The 25,617-nt window shown below is 34.3% G+C and overlaps 1 protein-coding gene across 1 annotated transcript; it reads left to right on the plus strand.

The window, feature by feature from the left end:
- The first annotated feature begins 13,160 nt into the window (after window positions 1-13,160).
- LOC145677743 (putative gustatory receptor 28b) lies at window positions 13,161-22,163 on the plus strand. The gene is made up of 4 exons (XM_081748128.1): window positions 13,161-13,217; window positions 16,879-16,947; window positions 18,801-18,890; window positions 22,007-22,163. Exons 1-4 carry the CDS (start codon window positions 13,161-13,163, stop codon window positions 22,145-22,147), a joined length of 357 nt encoding a protein of 118 aa, XP_081604254.1. The 3' UTR covers window positions 22,148-22,163.
- Window positions 22,164-25,617: the final 3,454 nt, after the last annotated feature.

The following is a 25,617-nucleotide window of genomic DNA, read 5'->3' on the forward strand; positions in this document are numbered from 1 at the left end:
ATCAAGAGCAGAGATTCTTGTTTTGCCTATTCTGGTAGGAGTATTTACGATAGGTTTCAGATTGAATGATGTGCAGAGCGAAATGTGATCTTCTTTTTCTTTGCTATTATTTAGTAAAAAATCAATATTAATATCACCACAAATTACTAACGACTTTTCAGAGACGAGAATTCCGATATAAGCCTTTCTAATTTATTCAAAAAGTCATTGACATTACTGTCTGGCGTGTGATAGAGACAGATAAGTATTAAATTATGATCGCAAAATTCAAGTGCTACAGATTCGAAAGTTTTTTCAACGTTCAATGTAAGGGTATTCCTTAGAATTTTGATACGAAAGTCCTCTTTGACAAATATGGCAATACCGCCATGGGATATATTTTCCCTACAATAGTACGCAGATAGTTTAAAACCTGTGAATGAAATTGTTTCTATTTCTTCTTTATTCAGCCAGTGCTCCGATATACACAAGACATCAGTTTTACTTAATTCATTTTCCAAAATTATTTTTAATTCGATTATTTTATTTCCTAATCCTTGGACGTTGTGATGTAGGATTTGGAGACTGATATTTTTGGACTCACTTACGTCTTCTACTTTTTGATTAGGAACATTACCGGTAGTTATATCTACTGCTTTTAGTAGGAGAGTATTACTTGGGCAACTTACATTATCTACAACATTTAGATCCGAGATACAAGACGGCATACCACAACACACATAACCTATATTACTTTTTTTGTCATAACAATTACAGGAAACTTCTCTATGTTTATTTTGCGGAAGTGAAGTACACGTCATAAATTTCGTTTTTCTGCAGAACTCGTAACCTATAAAAAAGCATCTGCAGCCTTAATAATCCAATCACAGACCCTTCTCTTTCCTTTTGCATTTAGATGTAAGCCGTGACTAGTGTAATCCTGTCTACGCAATGCACCTAAACTAACAAATCTAACATGGCTGTGCTTTCTAGAGATTATTTCTTTCACCTGCATATTAAATTCAAATATTGATCTGTTTACACTACCGTTCGGCCTATGCGGAAAATCATACCTATAGGGTGTTGACAATACTACTGTTCTAATATTTCTTTTACCTGTGCCTTCAAGTGCTCTTTCTAAAGACACTAACACATTCTGGGTTTCTAGTGGATGGCTTAGGTTATTATTAGTTCCACCAGCCAACACAACACAATCGTTTTCATTGAGATTACTAGTTAGTTTGTGAACGTTCTCAACGATAGATTCGTACGGTGCACTTGGTTTCACAATGCTGCTCACACTAAGGCCACTATTTGCTCAATCTTGGATAATAGATGCACAGTTTCTTAAATGACTATCCCTCAATAGTAGCATATTTCGCCTGTTCTTTTCTTCTGATCGAGAAGAGATTCCAGTTGTCTTCTTGAAACTTCTAGTACCGGTACAATGTTCTAGAGTAGGCTATCTAAATTCTATATTCCAAAAGCAAATTGTCCTAAAATGGATGAAACATAGTCGAAAAAAGCACGAAACTTTAACACTAAAGTCAATGGAAAATAAATAATTCATGGAAAATCAATAAAAAATAAATAATTCCTCCACTTATCTCAAAACCCAAAAAAAGAAGATGGCTGAAATTCAGCTTAAATATAGAAGAGGCTATGCAAATTCTATATTCCAAAAGCAAATTGTCCTAAAATGGAAGAAACATAGTCGAAAAAAGCACGAAACTTTAACACTAAAATCAATGGAAAATAAATAATTCATGGAAAATGAATAAAAATAAATAATTCCTCCACTTATCTCGAAATAGATATATTTATAATTAGTTAGATATATTGTAAGTAACTTCGTTGGTTAACAAGTAAGTAAATGAATATTTCCAAATCTAATTTCAACTGATGGGAATAATACCTTAGTCTTAAAAAAAAAAAACGTTTTATGATTTTTTTTTTCTTTCGTTCTCTACAAAATTTATACTGAAATAGTTTCATAGTTTTGGTTGAATTTATTCTTTTTACCAATTATTTCCAACTGGTTGTTCTGTTACGTCACAGTTTCCTGCTTTTATTCTCAGTAAATCACACAAAGACAATAAGGAGCAGATATCAAAGCTGACGTCGAAAACTGAAGTTGTGACAGGGAAAACAACAACGTCGAATGTATAATTGATGGTTTTGCAGACAAGCTAAGGGTTTATTTATGAATAGTAGTACGTTGGCAATCCTTGATTTATTCCATTCTCCTGCTTCTACTCGTGCTTCTTCTGCTAATTCTATTTCTTATAGTCGTTTCCTTGATCAGAAAACCATGCTTGTTGTACGTAATACATTGGTCAGGTTGAACTTTATTCTCACAAGAGCGTTCACCTCTGGTGCTTGGGGTCCCGGGTTCGATCCCAGCCCCCGCCAAGTGAACTTTGTGGTGGAAAAACACCGTGCTCGTGGGTTTTCTCGGGGTTCTCCCGTTTCCTCCCACTTTCTTCATTCCACCATTTCACTCATCTCTCATCATCACCGTCTCCTTTAGCCTAACCGTGGGACGTAAAACTCAAAGATTTCATTTCATTTCATTTTATTCTCACAATGCTATTTAAAACAAAAATATATGGAACAAGCCTGTTATAAAACGTTAATTTCATGCATAAGATAGTAAATGTTGAGATGATCCATTGGCTATGTTGTAAATGTGCAGTGTAAACTTATAATAGTGATTTGAAAGGTATTCCATTTCCGCGTTTCGGGAAATTTACTAGTTCCAAATTTTTGAGCTGTGAAAATGATTAATTCCATTACCACCAACCAATAGCCTCTTCTAAATCATAGAATAAAAAGAGACAGCGTTATATATCCAGCCTGTATATTCAGATTAAAAAATTAATGTAATGGACATTCCTCTAGGTTTGGCTTCCATGCGGTTCCTTAGTCATTTTTTTTTTTTTCGTTTAGATGAAAAAAAGTAGCAGTGTCACGTCTACACCACACCAAGAAGTTTGGTTTGTATAGCCTGATATTTTTTAATTAATATTAAAACCAGAGGTGGTACCATTTTATACTTAGATCGGTGAGGGACGAAATCTTAGGACGCTTAATTCAAGTCGTTATAGAAAGCGCGCACAGACGATAGCCAGTCGGGAGACTTTGAATTTTGCACAAAAAACCCATCATAAAGTTTGTGCTTCTTTTGGAAGAAGAAAAACCTAAACGTTGCCATACGTAATGCCTTCCTTTCCTTCCCCTCTCTCTCTCTTCCATCCATGTGTCTAACAGTGTGTGTAGTGGGGGAGGTAGTGGGGCAGGATTGACAAAGACTTGGCAACAATTTGGGTTCAGTTTATTGCCTGTCAGTTAGTTTTCAAGGGAGAGGAAAACCAAACAGGACAGTATCAAAATCCCTTTGTGACCAAGTGGCTGTCTTTAGACTGAGGCTACTATAATTTTCTGCCACTTCTGCTTTTAATAGGGAGATTATAGTGGAGATGGAATATATATTCCTGAAACGATTAATTCACTGCAGAAAACCGTTTCTCCCTATCTGTTACCTGTTTTTCACTATAGTGATCACCTGAGAAGCGGAAGTGGTTGATTTCTACCACTTTCGGTTTGAATATTGGCTCCAAAAGCGAACCTAATTCCTGACTTTTGATCTTCTACATTTTGAACAAATTCGGCAATGAATCACCGAGTAGTTCTTGAGATTTTTTATCTTTCGGGCGGACGAATGGACGGACACATCTAGAAGGTACAGAGTGAACCAAACTTCTTAATTAAAGGTAGCTCTAGAAATAATTGCACAAAAATTATAGTTTTTTCACTAATTATCTCTCTATCCTTTCACCAAATATTTTCACTGGACGGCATAACATTACATACATTTGGTATACGTGAAGTTAAGAGATGCCATCATGAACTTGATTATAAATATAGCAATTTTAAAACCAATTTTTACCTAATACATTATAAACTCGTATTCTTTTAGCGACTTTACATTTTCCTAGGTATACGTTCCGTTTAAGAAAAGAGTATAAGAAGTTCCTTATGAACTCGATGCCAAGTATGCATTTTTTTTTTTAATTTTAGTGTTCTTGAACATGGACTGTACCCTTCCTTAATGCTTTGTTATATGTTAAACATTATGATACCTTATTAGTTACGAATGTGTTTAATTTTAATGCATGGTAAGCCACTCCATCTGAATGAAGACACGTAAATTTACTAAGAGCGTGTGGTAGTCGAAATAAATTTCGATTAAAGCTGGAGTTGCCATAACCAACATGCATTTAAAGTATGAATTGTAGAAGAAAAACCTTGTTGCGATAACACGAAATAATAGGAAAAGAGGAATCCTTGCTGAGCATGATTTTGTAGAAAAAAAAAAAGTTATTCAACAAGAATGGTACAAAACTAGACAAATTTGGTCGGAAAGAAGAGAGGAAGTTTGTAAGTTTTGTAGATTTTTTCATTGCACTGTGGAACGAAAGCGTCAGCGTATGTTGTGAAAACACAAACTCCCCCATATAAAAACTTCCAAGACAATCCTGTCTGCAGGAAAGGTTTTATTTGTCGTCTTCTGGAGCAACCAGGGTGTGATACTTCTTGATTTTGCAGTAAAACTTCAAACTGACAGTGCTGGTAAGTATTGTGTAATACTTGGTCGTCCAGGAGGTTCTTTGTAGTAAAAACGCCCACACAGTTGTTGAAGAGGTCATCATTCTGCATGACATTGAGCGTTTCCATGTTGCTAAATAGTGTTGCAACAACCCCAGTCTTGCAACTATGGAATTCTGACACACAACCCAAACCTGACGCCTTCATATTGGCTGGTTGATTAGAATTTAGCATCCCTTTCAGTAGTGAGGCTATATGAGAGGTAGATTTACATCTTCATGTGGCACCCGAACCACATGAGCTCCAATCGGGAATCATACTCGGGTCTCCCGCGTCAAGACGCGTATGCAAACCATATAGCCACGAGGGAGCTGACGCCTCAAATTTTCACTAAAGGGAGATATCGATGCCCAAGCCCTTCGCAGCGACAGTGAGGTAATCACAGCAGTGCGTTCCCTTCCTGTTATACCTAATTCCTGTTCTGCCTAATGACCCTCCAGCAGTTTGTAACACATTATTGATCTTATCTTCAGGCAGAACAGGAATTCCTGTTCTGCTTAATGCCTGTTCTAATTAATTCCCCTCAAATTTAAATATCACTTTTAGACAGAACAGGCATTAGGCAGAACAGGAATTCCTGTTCTGCCTAAAGATAAGATTAGATCAATAATGTGTTACAAAGTGCTGGGCGGTCATTAGGCAGAAAAGGAATCAGGCAGAACAAAAAGACACCAGCAGTGCATCGATGGTTTAGCACCCTTTGGATCAACCTCATGGGCGTTGAAAGATTCTTATCACGTTGGGGAGAATCTCTCAATACTTAAATATGTTCACTCTTGAAAACTTATATTTTAGTTTTTTTTTTTTTTTTTTTTTGTGAAATGATTATTTTTATTTATTTCGAGTTTAAAGTTAAAAAAAATTACTCAAATAACTTTTTTAGTAAATTTCTGTTGTAGAATGGAAACTCCTATTTTGGAGATCGCTTTAGAAAAATACAACCTAGATCATATTTCATTAATTATTCCTTCGTAGAAACTTTTTTTTTTCACTCTAAATATCTGATACTATTAATATACATGGTGGACACTCACTTTTCTTAATATGTGAAGAAATTTCTTTTGGGGAAAGCGATTTATTGCCCATCCTATACTTCGTATTTAAAACTCCTCACACTGAGGTAAAAAGTTTGAACTGCCTTTTTTTTTAATTACCTCTTTTATTATTAACGAGTAACGTCTTGTGTCGTAGGTTAGTGATTTTATTAATCTTAACAAAACGTGCCAGACTGTATCTGTATTCAAGTACTTCCGTTACATTTGTCCGATTTCAACCTAGCTAATATGGATTGTTAGTAACCTTTAAAGAAAACAGCACAATGTTACTTTAAAGGGTATAAAAATCGGGTATATGTATTGAAGATTAACATAAAAATTATTTTATTATGTTACATATGTATGACAAATTTAGAAATGAAATCTTTGAGTTTAGGTCCCACGTTTATGCCGGTTAGGCTAAAGGAGACGGTGATTATGAGAAATGAATGAAATGGTGGAATGAAGAAAGTGGGAGGAAACGGGAGAACCCCGAGAAAACCCACGCACACGGTGTTTGTCCACCACAAAGTTCACTTGGAGGGAGCAGGGTTTGAACCCGGGACCCCATGCACCAGAAGTGAACGCTCTACCAGTGAGCTATCGCGGCCCCCATGACAAATTTAGAATGGAATTTGTGATCTCATCAAGAACGACTGTAAGTAATACATCTGATTGGAAAGAATCAAAGAAAACCAATTGAGAATGTTTCAAGAGTATTGCTAGAACAAACTTGAAAAGAATGGAGAGATGAAGCGGAAAGGAAAACAGTGATTGGTCCTAATGTAAAAGTAAATACTTTTATCCGTGCCTTCTTCTCTTTCTCATAAAAATTCGCAAAATAGCATCTCTCTATGACTTTCAGTTCCCGAGATATGGCTCCTTAAATCTCTCGAAATTCGAACTTTTTGGCCAATATCTGAGGAACGATGGCCAGCACTATTTGATGCTATTTGGTAGTTACTATTTGATACCAAATGTTCACCATTCTCTTAGGTATTGATCAACACCAATATGATCTCTCTATGACTTACGTTTCCCGAGATATGGCTCCTTAAATCTACCGAAATCCGAACTATTTTTTGGCCAATATCTCGGGAACGATAAGTCATAGGGAGATGATATTTGTGTTAATCAATACCTAAGGGGATGGTGAACATTTTGGTACCAATATTAACTAATGGCCACTGGCCAAACCAGTGGCGAGTTGGACAGTGACCACTGGTTACTATTTAATACCAAAATGTTCACCATCCTCTTAGGTGTTGCTCAACACCAGTATCAATTCTCTCTATCTTATTGTTCCCGAGATATGGCTCCTTAAATCTCCGGACATCTCCGGAAATAGGACATTTTTTGGCCAATATCTCGGGAACAGTAAGAGTGACGCGAAAAATGTCATCATTTTCTTAGATAGCTTTTGCTGCTCTATCGAATGGAGGGCTCAAAATTGAAACAATCTCAAATAACAAGCAGATAGACAGACACACACACACAGACATAGAGAATTCAGTAACGAACTTCTTAAGGTCTTTGATCAAGTTCGTTATTTTTTTTTAATAAATTGTATCATGGTGTCGTTCAGCAAACAATTCACTTCCTATAAGATAATAATAATAATAATAATAATAATAATAATAATAATAATAATAATAATAATAATAATAATAATAATAATAATAATAATAATAATAATACAAAAGAAGACCATTTTAAAAATACATTTGTCTCTTGAAAAATCGAAAGATAAGAAAATAAAATCAGGATATTTAATTTCCCTATTTATTCAATAAAAATAAAAGAAAAGTAATTTTCGTTACAGTGACTTTTTCAAATGCATTGTATTACACTAATATTTGAGGAACACAATTAAATAGCAAGCATAGTCCATTTTCGTAAAGATTCAGAACATTAAAATAAATAACTTCGAGTGCAAAGTATTTCTCGAAAACCCATTGGATTTAATCAAGTCACTTGTGATAGCTGTGAAATATATCATTGATAAATGCTATATTATTAATTAATTATTAATTCGATTTTGTTGGATCTTATCATTTTTTCTAGTCTGTTTCATGAATGTTCTTAACAATTTGACAACAATGCAAACTAATCACATGCAGTTGTTTTGTTCACTAAGAGCTCCAATTAGTTACCGGTATGTTTGGGTATTAGTGACAATGTGTTCTGTAGAAATTGATCTTGTTGGTTCTTGCCCTGTATCAATTTATATATACACAATCTTTTGGAAATCAAAGAGGTCACCCGTTTTACACTAATGTCGTTTGCTCAATTGACTGTACACTACCGTTCTACTGATCTTCACGTAATACGGAGTTCGCTCGAGCACACCAGTAACAACATCCCGGAACTACAGTCGTTGCCATTTTATTTACATAATATACATATTGTATGCATGTATAATAATATTACTCTGATGCTTTTTCCTGCACAGTTCATATTTTTTTTTTTTTTAAAAAAAAAAGCAAAACTATGAATCTTCAATCAATATAGAGAAGATAGTAATTTTACAAGAAGTGTTTGCCTTTGTGTTATATATTATTGATTTTCAAACATACAAAGCATGAATACGAGATGCATATTTATTTGTATTAATTTACCCTATGAGGGAGGAGGAAAAGATTTTAATGTAAACAAATATGCTATTCACTAATTAGGGTTATGGATTATTGAAAAAGTTTGATTTCTTTAGCCTGAGTATTTGCTTTCTTTTTAGATGACATGCCATTTATAAAATTACGCAGACATTTGACATGTTTCCATTGCAAACATAATCTCTCACAATGTGTTTTTCTTTCAAACTATTACGATCGTATGTCTTGGCAAGAGTAACCTATTGCATCAGCTTTTGCTGAATATTATCCGCTTCACCATAGACATACACATACAATTCGATCAAACAACCTTACTCAGTGCTGTTTAGGCTTTCTCATTTCTTTGCGAATCTGGTATTTATTCCTAATTTATCAAGTGTTTTCAATACTTGTTCCGGCAGATTTTTCTCATCGCCTTTGGAATTCATTTCGATAGTGTCTGCTAAACTATCTCCATTATTGTTTCTTTACCAATCATTCCTCTTATTGTGTAAGAAAATTGCAATTCCAACTCGCAATCGTTTTATGTGTAATAATTGTTTCCGTTGTACGTAATGTTCCTAAAATTTTCTAACTTCTTGACCATTAGAACTTACAGCCTACATTTGGTGTACCTACCACCCTATATTATTTGTAAGATATTAGGGTTGATACCATTTTCCATAGTGTGGCATCAAGGGTTTCCTATCCTTAAAAGAACGCATGGGGCAAAATTATATAGCTTATTTATCATACTTCTCTATGTTGCCTCTAGTGGTTACGAATTTCAAAAGCGTTTGACTGGTGCATTTGCAAGTAGCAAATTTTCATTCAAAAATGGAACAATACAGTTTGCTATATGTCTCGACGTATTATCCATTGACATCTCTGCTATAATTTCAATGATACTGTCGTTTTCAAAAATAAGTATGCACGTGATTATCCTGAAGAAAATTTTGAAAGTAGACAGAGCTTTAAAATACTCACGTTTAATGTACCAGAAAGATTTTGTTACAACACTTATTCAAATGTTGACCACATGTCTTGTTCACATTCTTATCTCTTTGTATGATATCTTATGCTGGCGTGAAAAGATAAACTCAGACAACATAAGATTCTTCTATTTGGGCCAATATTTTATGACTTTCACTAATACTACAAATATGGTTTCCTTTGCGTTCTTTGTTAATCTCTTAGAAAAACGCTACAATGAACTTAATAGATATTTGATGAGCATTGCTGATGGAGATTTAAGTATATCAGTTCCTCAGAGTGTAGTTCAAAATATGGCTCCAAAAATAGCACCAAATCAACTCGCAATACTAACTAACGATGCGGAAGATACCAAAAACTATCATCGAAGTACTAATTCAGAGAAACGATCACAAATTTTAGTTCAATCCCAAGAAAAGGTGGCTTCCTTAGCCTCTTATCTGCGTCTCTTTAGTAAACAACACATAGAACTCTGCGATATTGCAATGCTAATCAATCATACGTACAATGAAATAATATTCTCAACTATTGTAGCTAGCTTTGTTCGCACTCTTGTTGCTGTATTTCTAATATGTGTAGATAAAGGTGTGCATCTCGGAGGGATCTTTAAAACTGGAGCCGCGACACCCATTCTTAATTTCTGGTTGATACTCTGTATTTCAAGAATTTTGTTCGTTGTTTGGAGTTGCAAGAGAACATCTGAAGAGGTAAGATTGTATTAAGATACTGAAATATTTAATGATTAGGAAAAACAAATTAATTATGTTAAAAGATTAAAAAATGACAAACAAATAGTGTTCATCAGTTATAAACATACATTACTAAAACAAAGATGTAAAAAATAAATGTGGATTACTAAACCGTAAATGAAATTTGACATTATATTGTATAACCAGTGACTTCTTCAAAGAATCAAACTGTCATACACATTTGTGGATTAGCTTACAGTTTAGCGTTCCATTCAGCATAGAGGCTATATAGGACGTGAACCTACAACCTAACGTGGGATCCGAACCCCATGAGCTCCTGAAAAAATTGAACCCGAGTCTTACCTTCATGCCGTACATATCGCCAATACCTAGTGGCCCACTTCCCGGTGAATGTCGATCGTCAATATAATGACAAGTCGAAGGATTGCCGCTAGTCCGCCACTGGCAGCAGGGTTTTGTCGAGTCGAAAGAGATATCTAGAGTCAGAGTGTTGAAGTTACTACCGCGTAGCAGTGAGGACTTCGTTTTGGTCCGCGCTCCTTCGATTCGTCCCGGAAAATCGCGAAGAGACCAACACGAACTACCACCAGTCATGTGCATGCAGTTGTTATTATTATTATATATTATTTTCTCCTTACGAATTGTTCCTAAAATGAGTTCAGGAGGTCAAGAGTACCCCTCCCTCTACATCATACAGTGAACAATTTTCAGATGAGTGCGTATAACTGTATAAATTTAGATGGCAACTGCCACCGATCATTAGAAAGTGAATATGGGAAAATTATTAAATAAAGTAAATAGACGCGCGTTATTTTCTTATAAAATTACATGGCGAACCCATTTTATCTGATCCCAAACGGTTATCGTCGAATATACAGAGTTAAAGGAGCACTGATTGGTCAAATTAAAAACACCTCAACAATTTATCCCTCTACAAGCGAAATTTTCTTCATCGACCCGTGGCAAAGTCGGTAGAACACGAGCCTAGTAATCATAAGGTTGGTGCTTCGCACCCAACTCGGGGTACTTTCTTTTAGTGTCTTTTAGACTTACCTTAATGTAAACAAATCACGGATATAGGCGATTTAACATATTTTAGGAGAGTAATTTTGTGGTTCATTGGCGTTTCGTAGCGTCTCTGCCGCTGGTGGTATAATTTTCAAAACAGAAGTGGGGCCACCAAGGATCGTCGCTGCGGGGCAGCCGATTTTTGGCGAGATGTCGCTAGTTGTCCATCGGTGGGCCACTGACGCTTACAGCATTGAGACGTTAACTATATAGTGATGAGGGAGCTCAATCATTTCAATTAACAATGTGGTATCAAAAAAGTAAGTTTGAACTTAGCTTTCTTTATCAGCACCTAGGACACATAACAGTGGGTCCTACAGCTTAATGTGGGGAATCAAGTCGTTAGAAATAGTCGTTAACATACTACTGTGTCTGGAGAAAATTTCGTGTCATTATCATTCAAAATACGACAGGATTCTCATCGAAGTTAGTTTTACTCATCAGGAATATTTTCCTTCTTATAATTTCTACTCATCTGCTATGTCTAAAGTAACGGCTTGACTTACATTCATTGTGATGATAATTGTGGTAAGTAAGCAAATAAAGAGTCAACCAAATGTGCATTATTCTATACATTGGTAAAGTTTTGAGGTTTCTTTTCTACCTTATTCATACCCGCACGTACATTCCATACGCGTATATAATTTTGAGGAAGTAGTTAAAAAAAAAAATAGTGTCCGAAGCATTCATGGGAAACAAGTTACTAACCTAATGAGTGATTTAAAGAAAAAAGAATCACTCAACAGAACTAAACGAGAGAATTCTGAAAGCACTTTTGATAATACTTCATCAGATAAATGGGAAACGATTAGGAAAAAAGAAAACAAAAAACAACGAGACGACTAACATATAAACGTCCATTTGAATATAGTTAAATAATATGTATTCTCCAAAATACTTAAAGACAGCATATTGAAGAATATAATAGTAATATGACACTGAAAGAGTAATGTCATTTCCAATTATCCTTACAAAGTAATCAAAGAGAAAGGAAACTAAACAGTAGAACTTCATACTATATATTAACACGTTTAGTAATTCTTACAAACATTTTACTTGTACAGGTAACTGTAATTCGTAAAAGACATCTTGTACTTCATAGTTTTCGGGTCTCCGCTGAAGTCTTGGTCACGAATGTTAAATAAATATTATAAAAGTAAAAGAAATATAAAATAAAATAAATATTATGAAAGTAAACGAAACAGGTTCTTCATGGTTGAGCTGTGCGGGAAAGCATTTTGTTACACTTCTGATCGCTCACCTAACGGTGGAGCAACATATTGTAAAATGATGGATTCAATTTATGTCTTCTTTTGTTTTGCGGCGGAAGATTGCTAGCTCATATTGGCATTTCTATTTTTATGTCAATGTTGTTTGTATTTCTTAATTACCGCCTCTCATTCCTTACTTAACCTAAATATATACCTTATTATCTAATTCAACTTTGGATTTCTTAACCAAATAAATAAGTTTTCAAAAACAGTATCAGGATCGAGACTCGAACCCGGGACCTCCGGCATACCCTGCCGATGCGTTAACCACTAGGCCATCCAGTCCGACTCCCAGAACAGCCACTCACTCTCAAAATCGGTACCCTCCACTCTCACCACGTGGGTTGTATGTGGGTCTGGGAGTCGGACTGGGTGGCGTAGTGGTTAACGCATCTGCACGGTATGCCGGAGGTCCCGGATTCGAGTCTCGGTCCAGTCAGTCACTTTATCACTCTTTGTACGTTATGACTAGAACATAGTTTAAGAAATTGTATTTTGAGTGATATGACACAAGATATAATAAAAATGCAAAGATTCGATTTCCGGTGGTCGCATTTGGTCGAAACAGTGTAAAAGAAACCACCTATCCTAAGTGAGTCCTTTCCTCTTATTTCCTCCTTCACATCAAATAAATGCCGAGATGGCACCTAACTTACAAGTCCTAGACCGCTTCCTTCCTTCCTCATTTTCTCGGATAGCGTGCTCGTCTGGAGACGCCATCCCCCATACGTGACGAGCTTAAAGTTATCAGTGATATCTAGAAATATTTGTAAATAATAGGGAAAGAAGAAGAGTAGACAAAATGCAATTGGTAAATCATTTTAAAACAAATAATGCTTAATCAAAATGAAGGTGCAGACAGTGAATGCAAGTGATAGCAAAATATTTATGGTGATAATCCAGGTAAGTAACCCACAAGCATGTATCGTGTAAAGACTCAGATGGCAAAAACAGTTTCATTATTGTCGTTATTAAATTTATTTACGTATTTAAGAATTTCTATTTATGTAAAGCACTTAAACTAGAATGTACACAGCAACCTTCTGTGTATTTTTTTTTTTTAGTTTTCATAGGAATACCTTTGGAAGAATACCTTGGGAAGAATGGTTTAAGATCAACTGAGAAAGAAATGCAGAGATCTTATTAAACGCTTGCAGGGACATGGGTTTAGAAGTAAATACAGAGAAAACTAAATACATGGAAGTGCGTCGGGACCAGAATACAGCAAATTATGGATGCGTTAAAATATTAAATAATACTTTTGATAAAATGGATAGTTTCAAATATCTAGGATCAGTATTAACAGAGGAAAATCACATTCACAAAGAAATTAAATGTCGACTAAAAGCAGGGAATTCGTGTTACTATTCGGTTCAAAATCTCTTGTCGTCGCGAATTCTGTCGAGGAATCTGAAGCTTAAAATATATAGAACGATAATGATGATTGTTGTTCTGTATGGCTGCGAAACATGGTCGCTTACTCTGAGGGAAGAACATAGACTGAAAGTATTTGAGAACAAGATCCTGAGAAGAATATTCGGACCCAAGATTAACGGGAATGGGGAATGGCGGAAACTTCATAACGAGGAACTACATAATTTATACGATTTACCCAACATTGTTAGGGTCGTCAAGTCTAGGAGGCTTAGGTGGACGGGTCATGTAGCTAGAATGGAAGAAAGTAGAAACGCTTTCAAAGTCTTGACTGGAAGACCAATCGGAAAACGACCATTAGGAAGACCTAGGCGCAGATGGGAGGACAATATTAAGATGGATGTCACAGAGATAGGAATACAAAGTAGAAACTGGATCCAGTTGGATAAGGATAGAAGTCAGTGGATAGCTTTTGTGAACGCGGCATTGAACCTCCGGGTTCCATAGGCCATAGAGTTAGTTAGTTAGTTAGAGTATTCACTTATCTTTAACTAACAAAAGTTCAATTGCTTCGAAGAAATTAATTTAAGCTTTCTTTTAGAGTAAAGTTTCAGATATTATACTACATATAAACTCATTGTCATATGATGGTATTAGTGCTAAAGTTACTGGAATTTGATTCGGTTTCCTGCATTAAAGGTAAAAAAGTGTTATAAAATTTTCGAAATTTGAAACAGCAATTTCCTTCGAATAAGATTAATCATTTAAGAGCCATATTTGTTTTGCTCATATCATTCTGTTCGCAGGCATCACAGAATTGAAAGATATGTTAGAAGATGCTTAGTTCGGAAGGTAAAGAAGTCGAGTAAATTAAAATGGCAAAGACAAAAGTAATATTCAATAACATTGCAAGGAAGTTAAGCAAAGAAGCGAAAAGTACTGATTTAAATGAAGAGTAATATGAAGAAAATTATGAGATGTGTTAAGTTGGGCTGAAGTGTATTCAAAAGGGACAGCTTCATATCAAAAAATAAAATACTGAATTTCTAAAGCATAAAATTTCCAATGAAGGTAAACTGCCTGTTTGACATATGAATTAGAGAAATATACATATTTTTTAAAAAAACTGACATTTACTGTCTGTAAACTATGTAACGAATATATACGCTAGGCAGTATCCTCAAAAATTAGGAAAAGATTCACGTAGATTAGAAAGGTGTCAAAAATAATGGATATTTTCGATTCTAGTAAACGTCACACAGTTGGTATGAGAGAACTAAGATCGCTGCGAAATAATATGGAAAAGAACTGCCCAAGATTGTCTGTGTGTGTGTGTGTGTGTGTCTGGCCATAGGCCAAAAACACCCGCGTTTGGTTTCAGATAGGAGCTCATGTGATCAACGTTCATATTCTTCGGTAATGAAAACGAACGTCCAACTTTAAACCAATTTTTTTTTTTTTTTTTTTTTTTTTTTTTTTTTTTTTTTTTTTTTTTTTTGTTAAATAGGAAAATATTCAAAGCTAGCCTATTGCTGTTTATTCACTGATGAGAAGTCCGGGAAAATTGATTATCCACATTCAAGCTTATACACGTGCAACTTAATTTACAGCACCTAATATATTTACTTTACTATTAACTATACTGATACATTATTATATTAACAAAATAGTGCAAGGAAAAGTTACTAGGAATGAGTTGCTGAGGAAGGTGACAAGAAGCACCGAAAAAGTACAGCTAATAGTACATTAAATATTATAAGCAGTAAATAAACGAGTACATTGTAAATTATTATAAACATGCGTCAATTCATATCCTTAATTACATTGAATGATTACCTACTGAATTTTGTATCGTCATGGTCAAACGTTTTCTCTTAAACAAAATTTTATCGTGTACACAGTATTGTAATATTATTTATTGTTTCCTTTATACACTTCTGATCTATAGAATAGTAAGCAATATGGAAAACATTAATATTAAGAGATATTAAGACTTTTTGTCTATTTATGCATGCATGGCGTCTGTAATCTTTTATCAAGACTTCTTCATTTAAACGTTAAATTAATCTACTTTATTATCTCAAATATATTTTATTAGAGCATGAAGTGATAAAGTTACCTCATATCCGAATTAGGAGGAACTTCTTGAATTTTAAGAAAATTTTGAGCGTTCCCAATTACGCGTAAGAGGGGTGTATTATGTTAAGTGAATCAAAACATTGAAAACATTTATAAAATATGCAACAGAAACTCCTAGTATTTTTTTGTTTTAATTTCGACCGATGATGTGTACCTTGACTATCGAAATATTAATATAGCTCTATTTTTAAATGTTTTCGTGGTGACAGCAGTGGAATCACTATTACTTTGCTACTACTTTGTTTTCTAATTAAACTGTTACACAGCATATTCAGTTGTCGCTTTTTCATAAATATATGCCATTTTTTCCTATTGCTCTAAATAAATTCTTCCATGTTGAAATTTGGGATGAGGAACCAGTGAAATGCACATGTTCTGTAAATGTGTTTCTCTTTAGGCTTACCGAAAGGTAGTAGCCCTATGTAGGGATCGTTTCTTTACAGCGCGAATGCACAAGCCGCACCTATGTAACTCTGATTTCTATAATTAGGGATTTTAGCTTAATATTGTTAATAAATCAGTTACTTTTCGTATTTCATTAAGATACTCTGTAAAACTACTCGGATTTTCTTTCTCACGGACACAAAAGTGTTTATGGCCTTAAGTGTACAAACCTACATCCAGTGAGTTTTATTCTTTTACTGGTTTATATTGTAATACACACTAATGAAATGATACATATTACATTAATGCAACACTAACAAATAAAATAAGTGTTAAAAAGTTAAATTGAAAGAATTCCTTGAAATCGTTTGGTGAATAGTTTTTACAAAAAGTTTTGATCTTCTTTTTCTCATGTATTTACTCTAACTACTATAACTTTATAAACAATTGACAGGTCTCACTTTTTCGAACCCATTAATATGTAATTGCATTCTAAGATATAAAGACATCAAGAAAAACTAAGACAGTTAGAAAAACTTAAAACTATATTTACGCTGACTTAAAATTTCAGTTAGATTTTATTAAGGTATTATAATTCTATTCTATGTTTAAAATATTTTCTGTTGTGTTCATACTTGTGACAAACTTTGTATATCATTTTATATAGGCAGAACGGACTGGAATTATTCTGGAAAAAATAGCATACAGAAATTTAGATGAAAACGGCAAGAGAGAGGTAAGTGATAATTATTTTACTTCTTAAAAAAAAATATTTATATTTAAGACTTCCTAGAGTAAAATATTCTCTGTTTTAAAATGTACTCACTATTTCTGCAAGATATGCGGACTTCGAGAAAGAGTATCGCACGTCATCTTTCTTTGGTGGTTTAGTTGTGACAGAAAGAGATCAAACGTTTACGTCGGAAATGAATCTAATGATAGATTGTAATTGAAAGATCGAAAGTTCCTCACTTGTTACAGTAGGCAAGTTCTTGAAAACTTGTCAATATTTCTTGTGATTGCCAGATGTCGAGTGCTTAACGACAATAAAAAATATTCTATTCTATTCTATTCTATTCTATTCTATTCGCTAATGAGATGAGCACACAGTATGTTTATAAGGAATAGCTGATACTCTACTGTATCGGAAAGTAAACGAAAAGTATTATTACTTCAGCTATTTCTAAGACAGAGATTAAAGATTTCTATTGTGCCATCAATTCAGCTGTTCAATATCAAAACTAGCAGAATGCCTGTTCTTTCTATAAAAACAATAAGGATTACGGAAAATATTTTTGAAAAAAAAAATATATATATATATATATATATATTTCTGTTTTTAAAATACTGTTGTGGAAATTCAATTTCACTGGAGTTACGTATCTGTCTACCTCCATTCCCTCACTTAGCAGTAATATTTCATATAGCTCCATCGTATAGTCAGTTTAGGGTACGTGACGAATACCTGTACAATATTTCAAAGTTCTTTGCTTAATTATTTCGGATATTTGGAAAGACAAAAAATTCAAACCCTCCTCTTCTTTTTTCTTGGAAATCGCACTTTGCAAAATTGGTTTCATGTGGAGCCTAAAGTACAAAGAAAATATATATACAAAGTTTGAAGGTTGTACTCCTAATATTTTCAGAGTTCTTTAATGGACGACAAAAATAAAAATTCAAATTATTCTTTCTTCCTTAAGAGAAAGATAGATTCTCCCCAAGATTGTGTAAATGTCGTAGTAAACTAGCTAATGTAAATAAAGTGTCCATTAATGTATACAAGACAAAAGAAAATCTTACATACGAGAGAAATGAATTGTGTAATAACTAGATAAATGGGGAAAATTCGACAAAATTAGAAATTTAAAAAAGTTAGAGCTAGCATAGTACAAGAAACTTTAATTTGGTGAGTATGTAAAAGTAATATCAAGAGATGCCACGAAATGTTTAGATTTTATAATTACTTTAAAAAAAAATGATTACATTAATGTGTATATTTCATTGTACAGTGTTTTAGTAGGACATCAAACTTATAGTGTGCACCTCCAGAATGTAACTCTATAGTCAAAGTTCATTCTCAAAACTAGAATAAATACGAAACAAATTCAACAAATACTTGTGTCTTAAGAGCAAATGCGAACAGTGAACAATATTTTTAAAACTTGATTTATTGAGAAATAGACACATGTTACATGATCAAACACCGGTACAAAACTTTGAAAATAATGCAATATTCATAACTTACTTAGTTCAAAAAGTTTTATTCAAAATCCCTAATTTTAGAAAGGACAAGATTATATATGTGTTAATTTGTATATTAGGTTTATTTTAGATCAGATGTTAGGAAACTATTATTGAAGAAATTCTCAAGAAAATTAATAAAAACTTTTATGATAATTGTATTTTCATGTATTTAAATAAAGAACATTATATGTGATTCGATAGTAATGCTGAAGTTGTAAGTTATGATTTCAAAACTGAACTAGGAAATTAATTGTACAGTACTAAATTCTAAATTTCATAAAGAGCTGTATTTGACTGATCGCTGTTCCTTGTACTATGTAAAACACTTTTCTTTATTATTAACAGGTTGAATTGTTTTTCAAACATTTGATGTTACGTAAAGTCAAATTCACAGCCTGTGGATTTTTCACTCTCGATTTCACGCTGTTGTTTTCTGTAAGTAATTGTTTATTTGATCATGAATCTAGAAATTGTGAATTTTTAATAGTTTAGTGTTTTCAGTAATGCTAATAGTTTAGTGGTCTCAATTATGTTAATATTGACTATTTTATGAAACCGAAATTGGGTGTTTATTGATTTTTATAAATACACTGATGGGCAAAAATTAAGGACAAAAGTACCTTGTGTCATTCTCAAATAGAATAGATATAATCTTGATATCCTCTTATTCCGAGAGCTCCGCCACTTGCGCTGTTCGATGGTGCCGCGTTTTATCCTCGATAAAAATGAAGTCGGGGCTGACTGCACATCCACAAAGACGCACGTGAAGAGTGCGTGTCACAATAGCGTTCACCGGTGGGTATATCGGGTTCGAAACTTGGAGGTTGGTATGCCCCTACAACATTATGTCTCTCATCAAGAACACTTGGACCACTAAAACGATCATATTTAACAATGTTCCTGGGTTCTCTGCATGTTCCCAACTCACGGGCAGATTAGCAAATGTCAGAATTATACTCACACTAAATTTATTCTCATCTGAGAAAAGAACGCGACCCAATTCCTCATTGGTCCAGTCCTAATGTTATTTGCACCAACGCAAACCTTGCCATCAATTTTCGGGTGTCCACGGAACATAACATGCTAGCCTTCGAGCAAAAACACCACCCACATGCAGTTCCCGTGCCAATATACAGCATGAAATTGGACGCCTTGCAGTTCTGTTAAATGTGTTTGCAATTGCACCTACTGTTTGATGTCGGTCCCTTCTTTCCTGTTGCATAATGTAACGGTTGCTCGCTGCTGTAGTTAACCGTGGTCGACTACTACCTCCCCTTGGCACAGCATTGCCTGTGGTTCCGGATGCTGCCCATCCACGTGAATAAATACTAAACTCCTGGACGACACTGGTTACACTTCTCCTTCTACCAATTTCCCGATTATTTTGTTCCCGTGTGAAGTCACCCAAATGTTTTCTCTGGTCCATGTTGTTGTAACGCCATCATAATGCATCTTAACAGATCTGTTACACACACTGTCTTGTCCCTTTGATTCAACTGTTTCGTATTGAGAAGTAGACCCATTCAGTGTTACCATTCACGTTGATATCACTCCATTCAACGTCTTGTTCCATGTGTACAAGTAGGAGATCTCTGACAACATGCTCCCTGGCTTTCATTCATTTCAATTGACTCGCAATATTTTGATACTTTCTCTATCTCATCCTTATGTATTGCACATCAGTGTAGTATGTAATCAAAACGAGGGCTTTTTTTTTTTTCAAATCAACTTCCTCATTCATTGTTTAAATTAAATTCCGTACATTAGTTCACTAAGAACGGTTGACACAAAATCTACTTTTTCAGAAGAAGCACAAACCGAAAGCAAAACGTGACCTTCTTAATGGGTATCCTTCTTTTTCACAACAGCAAAAACTCCGAAGCTAGCAGGCTTAGCTCCGTTACAGCTAGACACACTGATAGGTCATCTGTACTTTTAAATATAATGTAAAAAAAAATAAATAAATAAAGCGCAAAAATTGACCCCGCGCTTAATGAACTAAGGTGCAGAATTTTATAAAAGAAATATTTTCTTTTGCAATAACTTGGTATGAAGTTAGAAAAGAATATAGTATGATTTCAGAAAAAAAGTCAAGATCAACTTAATTAGCTATCTTTATGGCGTAATAAATTTCTAATTAAGTTCTTGATGTATATCGCAATCGCATCACTCAAATAGGATAACATCTCGTATTTCATCTAGATTTTTGAACAGACATCAAGGGCAGTTTTAGGATTTTAATTTTGGATAGGTCCACTCCCTCGCTTATGGATCCATATACACATTTAATTGATTAACAACAATAGGAAATTATTTGTACAGTAGTAGTTGATGGTATTTGTTAAACAATTATCTACTATTAATATAAAATCGTGGAAAATATATTTACTCTTTATTGTATCTTTTAGCGTTTATATATTTTTTAAAATTTTTTGAGTAGGACCGCGTATACAAGGCCTACACGCTAAGGCCGCCACTAACAGACAGTACACTATATGTCTCATGAGTCAGTATCTTCTAACAAATGGTTAGTTGTAGATTAGAGCTCCCAGTATCAAGGATTCATCTGGCATATAGATTATTATGTTACCTACATGTTCTAGCTCTTCTAAAAATTGTATAAATAAATTTAAATTTATAAATACTATCAAATACCATTTATTCTTCTAGCCAAAAGATATGCATGTGTATATATAGACTTCGTACCAGAAATCAATTCGCCCTATATTGGTAATCTGCTAAAATGTTCACTCAGAATAAAAAATATTTGAACACAAGCAGAAACAAAAATGTATACATAGCTAATTAAATCTGTTCACACAATCGTATAGACGGCTATATAGTGAAGTAGTGTCTTCGAAATAGTAGAAAATGAATGGAAATTCTTGATGCAATTTACACGTTGATCAATTTGGATACTTGCTGAAAGTAGACATTAAAAGTAATAAAACATCACATCCTTTTTATATTTAGCATTTCAGTCCTGAGCTTATGTAACAAATTCCCGCTTCTTGTTAGCTTAGTGTATTTTTAAAAAATGTGTATCAGGTAGTAGCAAAAAGTTAGACATGCAAAATAAGTGGCAAACGAATCTTTAAACATTCTACTTTTAGATCAATGCAACATTTATTTGTATTGTTATTATTGGAATTATTAAGATATTACCAAACGAAACTCGATCTTTGTTCGTTTGTTTTAATAAGTTATCTCGAATCCTCCTCGGGATTAACATCCAAAGTGTTAGACAAGATAATTCTATTTCGAATTTTTTATATACTCATATTCACTTCAGTCAACTCGACCTTGGCCTTATTGGCGTTTGTAACTTCCTATAATATGGAATATTTCGGGAACGCATTTCAATTAACTGTCTGGGATTCAAATATCATAAATTATGTATTCAAGAGAATATTGTGCCTAAGAAGCCGAGAAGGTAAATTGAATATTAGAAATATAGAAATAGGTTTCTTATAGTGTGATCAAGTTTTAAGATTATATATTACTGAATTAAAAGACATATTAAAATATTGTTTCTTATTTTGATTTTGCAGATTGTAAGTGCTATTACTACTTATTTGGTTATTCTTATCCAATTCCAAGTTTCGGAACCTTCAAGATACCAAATGGATGAAAACATTGCCTTATGGCTGTCATTAATCCAAAAATTTGAAATATTCAATAAAACAAACTAATGTCTCTGATGTAATGTAGATCCTATTAAACAAAATTGTAGTCTGTGAGTTAAATAAATACATTTTCAATTGTAAAACCATTGATACACATCTGTATTTCTGTTACTCAGAATTTGATTATAATTATATTATTAGTAATTAGCTTTTGTTTCATATATTATAATATTCAATGAATATTATTCCGCATGTCGTCACTTGTATTACAACAATAAATACTAGGACAATTCTGTTTTTGTATGAATATTACATTCTACATCAATTATATGAATTGCCTTTGTTAAGTACATTATTGAATTCTATAAATACTGTATGGTCTATGTCATTTATAATAATAATAATAATAATAATTATTATTATTATTATTATTATACAGGCAAGCGATCGGAAGAAAGAGAGCAACAAAAGGTAACTAATGTGAAGATAAATGGATACGAAATATTTACAACTGTACCAACAAAATTCTAGTAAACTGAACAATAAAAATGCAAATATCGATGTGAAATTGATTGATAGGCAATCGTAGACATATGTTGATGTATCATGTTTCAGAAACTTGTTGGAAACCGAAACATGAAAAGATACATTTACAAATGCAGTGTTAACAATCAGTTTGATACAGTTCTGGGTATATTCACTTAAAGTTTAAAATAAATAACTCATGTAGTGTCATCTCGAAACGGAAAACTTCACGAATAACAATTTCCAATTTCTCTCGAAGAAAAGAAAAAAAGAAAAGAAAAGAAAGAAAAAAGCAAAGCAAGCAAGCAAGTTCCGGAGTTTAACCGAGGAACCAGTGCAGCAGAAGCTGTGAGAATAATTTGTGCAGTGTACGGGAATGAAGCAATTGCTGAAAGAACAGCACAGAAATGGTTTTCCCGCTTTCGAGCAGGAAGGTTTCACTTGTCTGATGATCCACGTTCTGAAAGACTTCAGATTTTGACGAAAATCGCTTGAATGAGTTGCTTCATGAAATGTATGCAATGTATTGTTACACTCGTAGAATATGTTAATGTTATGTCTATGTCGTATTTATTTTTTTTTTTTTTTTTTTTTTGAATTAACTGAACAGCAGAATAAAAATAAAATATAAAATATAAGAACCGCACGAACTTATGCATCGACCCAATAAATTAAATATCCAAAGGTGTGTCAAAAAGTGAGATGAATTTTCGATTTATAGAATAACGTGAAGAGATAAATATCTGCAACTGTATCATGTTTGACACATAGTGTCTCACTAACATTCAAAGTAGGAACCATTGCGGTCCAAACATGCATTCCAACGAGACATCAAATCGACCATATCCTTTGGAAAGAAATGTTGGTCCAGGTTCCCAAACCATGTAACCTGTTCTGTCTCTTCCAGTGTATCAAAACGCCGCCCACGAAGGTGTTTCTGTAAAGGTCCATCTGCAATGTCACGCAACCTCATTTTTCTGTCTTCACGAATCATCGTTTCGACGTCACACATTCTTGTCAGTGATGGACATTGCTGGTCGGCTACTTGCAGGGCCGGATTAAGGGAGGGGCTTAGGAGGGATATAGACCTGAGCCTCCAGGTGGAAAGGGACCTCCACTCTGATCAAAATCTCAACTGGTTATCTAAAAAGAATCATGAAGATACAATCATCACCATAAAATAAAATATGATCCAAAATATCAAACACATTCCTTTACTATTCTACTGAATCTTCACAGAAATGTATCAAGTGAAGTCAGCAGGGGCCACATATTTTTTCTAGCCCCGGCCCCCAGATGATTTAATCCAACCCTGGGTCACCATCTGTCATAGTCCTCAACTAAAGAATGCGTTGCAACACACACATATCCTTGTTTCTGCGACATAACACTCTCTCCGTACACCTCCACCAACTGTCGATGAATGTCAGATGGTTTCTGTCCCTTTTACCATAAAGAACGAATAATACCTCGCACCTTCTCTTGGGGTAATGTTCAAATCGATACGCCGTCTTTAAATTGTTCTAGGTAGCAGAGAAGTTGACGTAGAAAGCTGTAATTGCCGTTAGACGACTTATCTCAACTTGGTACCTAACAACATACAAAAATTAATTAGTTCAGACTTCCCTGACCTTGGTAGCTGCAAGATACAAAAAAAATTAATTACACAAAAACTATGGGGGAAAAATTACCTTATTTTTTATACGCCTTCGTATATATGTATGAAATATAAACAAAATCGTTAGAATGTATCGAAGAAGTTATTATTTTCTATGTTTGTTGTCTGTAAATTTCCCTTATTTTCGGGGTAGTATGAAAATTCAAAAAAGAGAAACCTAGAGAATCCTATAAAAGCCTTAAAATTTGATCCAGATATATATTAAGCAGTATGGCCTCTAGGCCCTATGCTCTATGTATGGCCCGGTATAGTCTATGCATACGCACATATTGGGCAAACGGACGGATAAACAGACTGACAGACCTCCAAAAATACTTTCTACATGTACAGTAAAACCTGTCAACTTGGCCACCTCTCTAAGTAGGCCACCTGCTCATCTTGGCCTGGTTCGTCTTGAACCTGCATTTTCTCATAAGACATTCGTTACTTATTACTCTGTAAGTTGGCCACCTGTCTATCTTGGAAGCTGGCCGCACTGAAGCAATGTTTACTCTATGACGATAATGATAAATTTACCTGTGTATTTTGGCCACGCAAAATACCGTTTTGTTATTTTTCTTCGTATTCCCACATGAGAAGCAGATGTTCTATATTTGTGACCGGTGACAAAGCAGCATGGATTTCCACGATTTGTTCTTGGAGGTCAATGGACAGAACACTACCCTGATGAAGGGATGCTGAAGGAAGATTTAAATAAGAAAAAGTACGTACAGGGATTCAGGAAGTGGTTGTACGTAGTTGCTTACCCTGTCTGTTTTGGTAAAACCTACATCGGCTCCTTTCATCAAGGAGGAGGGAGCCTTAGAAATTCCCGAAAATTCTGAAGGTTAAAGCTAACCATCTCAATTCTCAACTATTGGCACCTGATGGTTTGTCGAAAGCAAGGGCGCCGATCCCTGGGTGAAGCTCATGTGGGCCCCCTTACTGTATTTGCAAATTTACAATATTTGGCATAATTTAAATGCATTTTTTTAAATATCCTCAAATAGGCTTTCTGCACCTTAATGGGCCCCCCAAATTTACAGAAAAATCGGCGCCCTTGGCCGAAAGGTAGCGGAGGTTTTGGGATATGAATTCCTTTAAAAACAGGTCTCACTAATGAGCCATTCAGAAGCTTTGCAATGTGCGTCTTAACTTCTTGCGTACACATCTACCTACGAATCTCAGTTTACAGATGATATGCTTCGTTTGTACAACAGAATTGAAGCACTTGAATTTTTACAAAAATGGAAAGAAACAAAACAAAAAATAGGGGACTATTCTGCAATAGAAAAGAATAGTAACAACTAAAAAGTCATATAAACTGCATTGTTGTTTATAATTTTGTTTTTCT

This window comes from Thermobia domestica, unplaced genomic scaffold (assembly GCF_964235325.1).
Source record: "Thermobia domestica unplaced genomic scaffold, izTheDome1.hap1.1 HAP1_SCAFFOLD_1299, whole genome shotgun sequence".
Lineage (NCBI taxonomy): Eukaryota > Metazoa > Arthropoda > Insecta > Zygentoma > Lepismatidae > Thermobia > Thermobia domestica.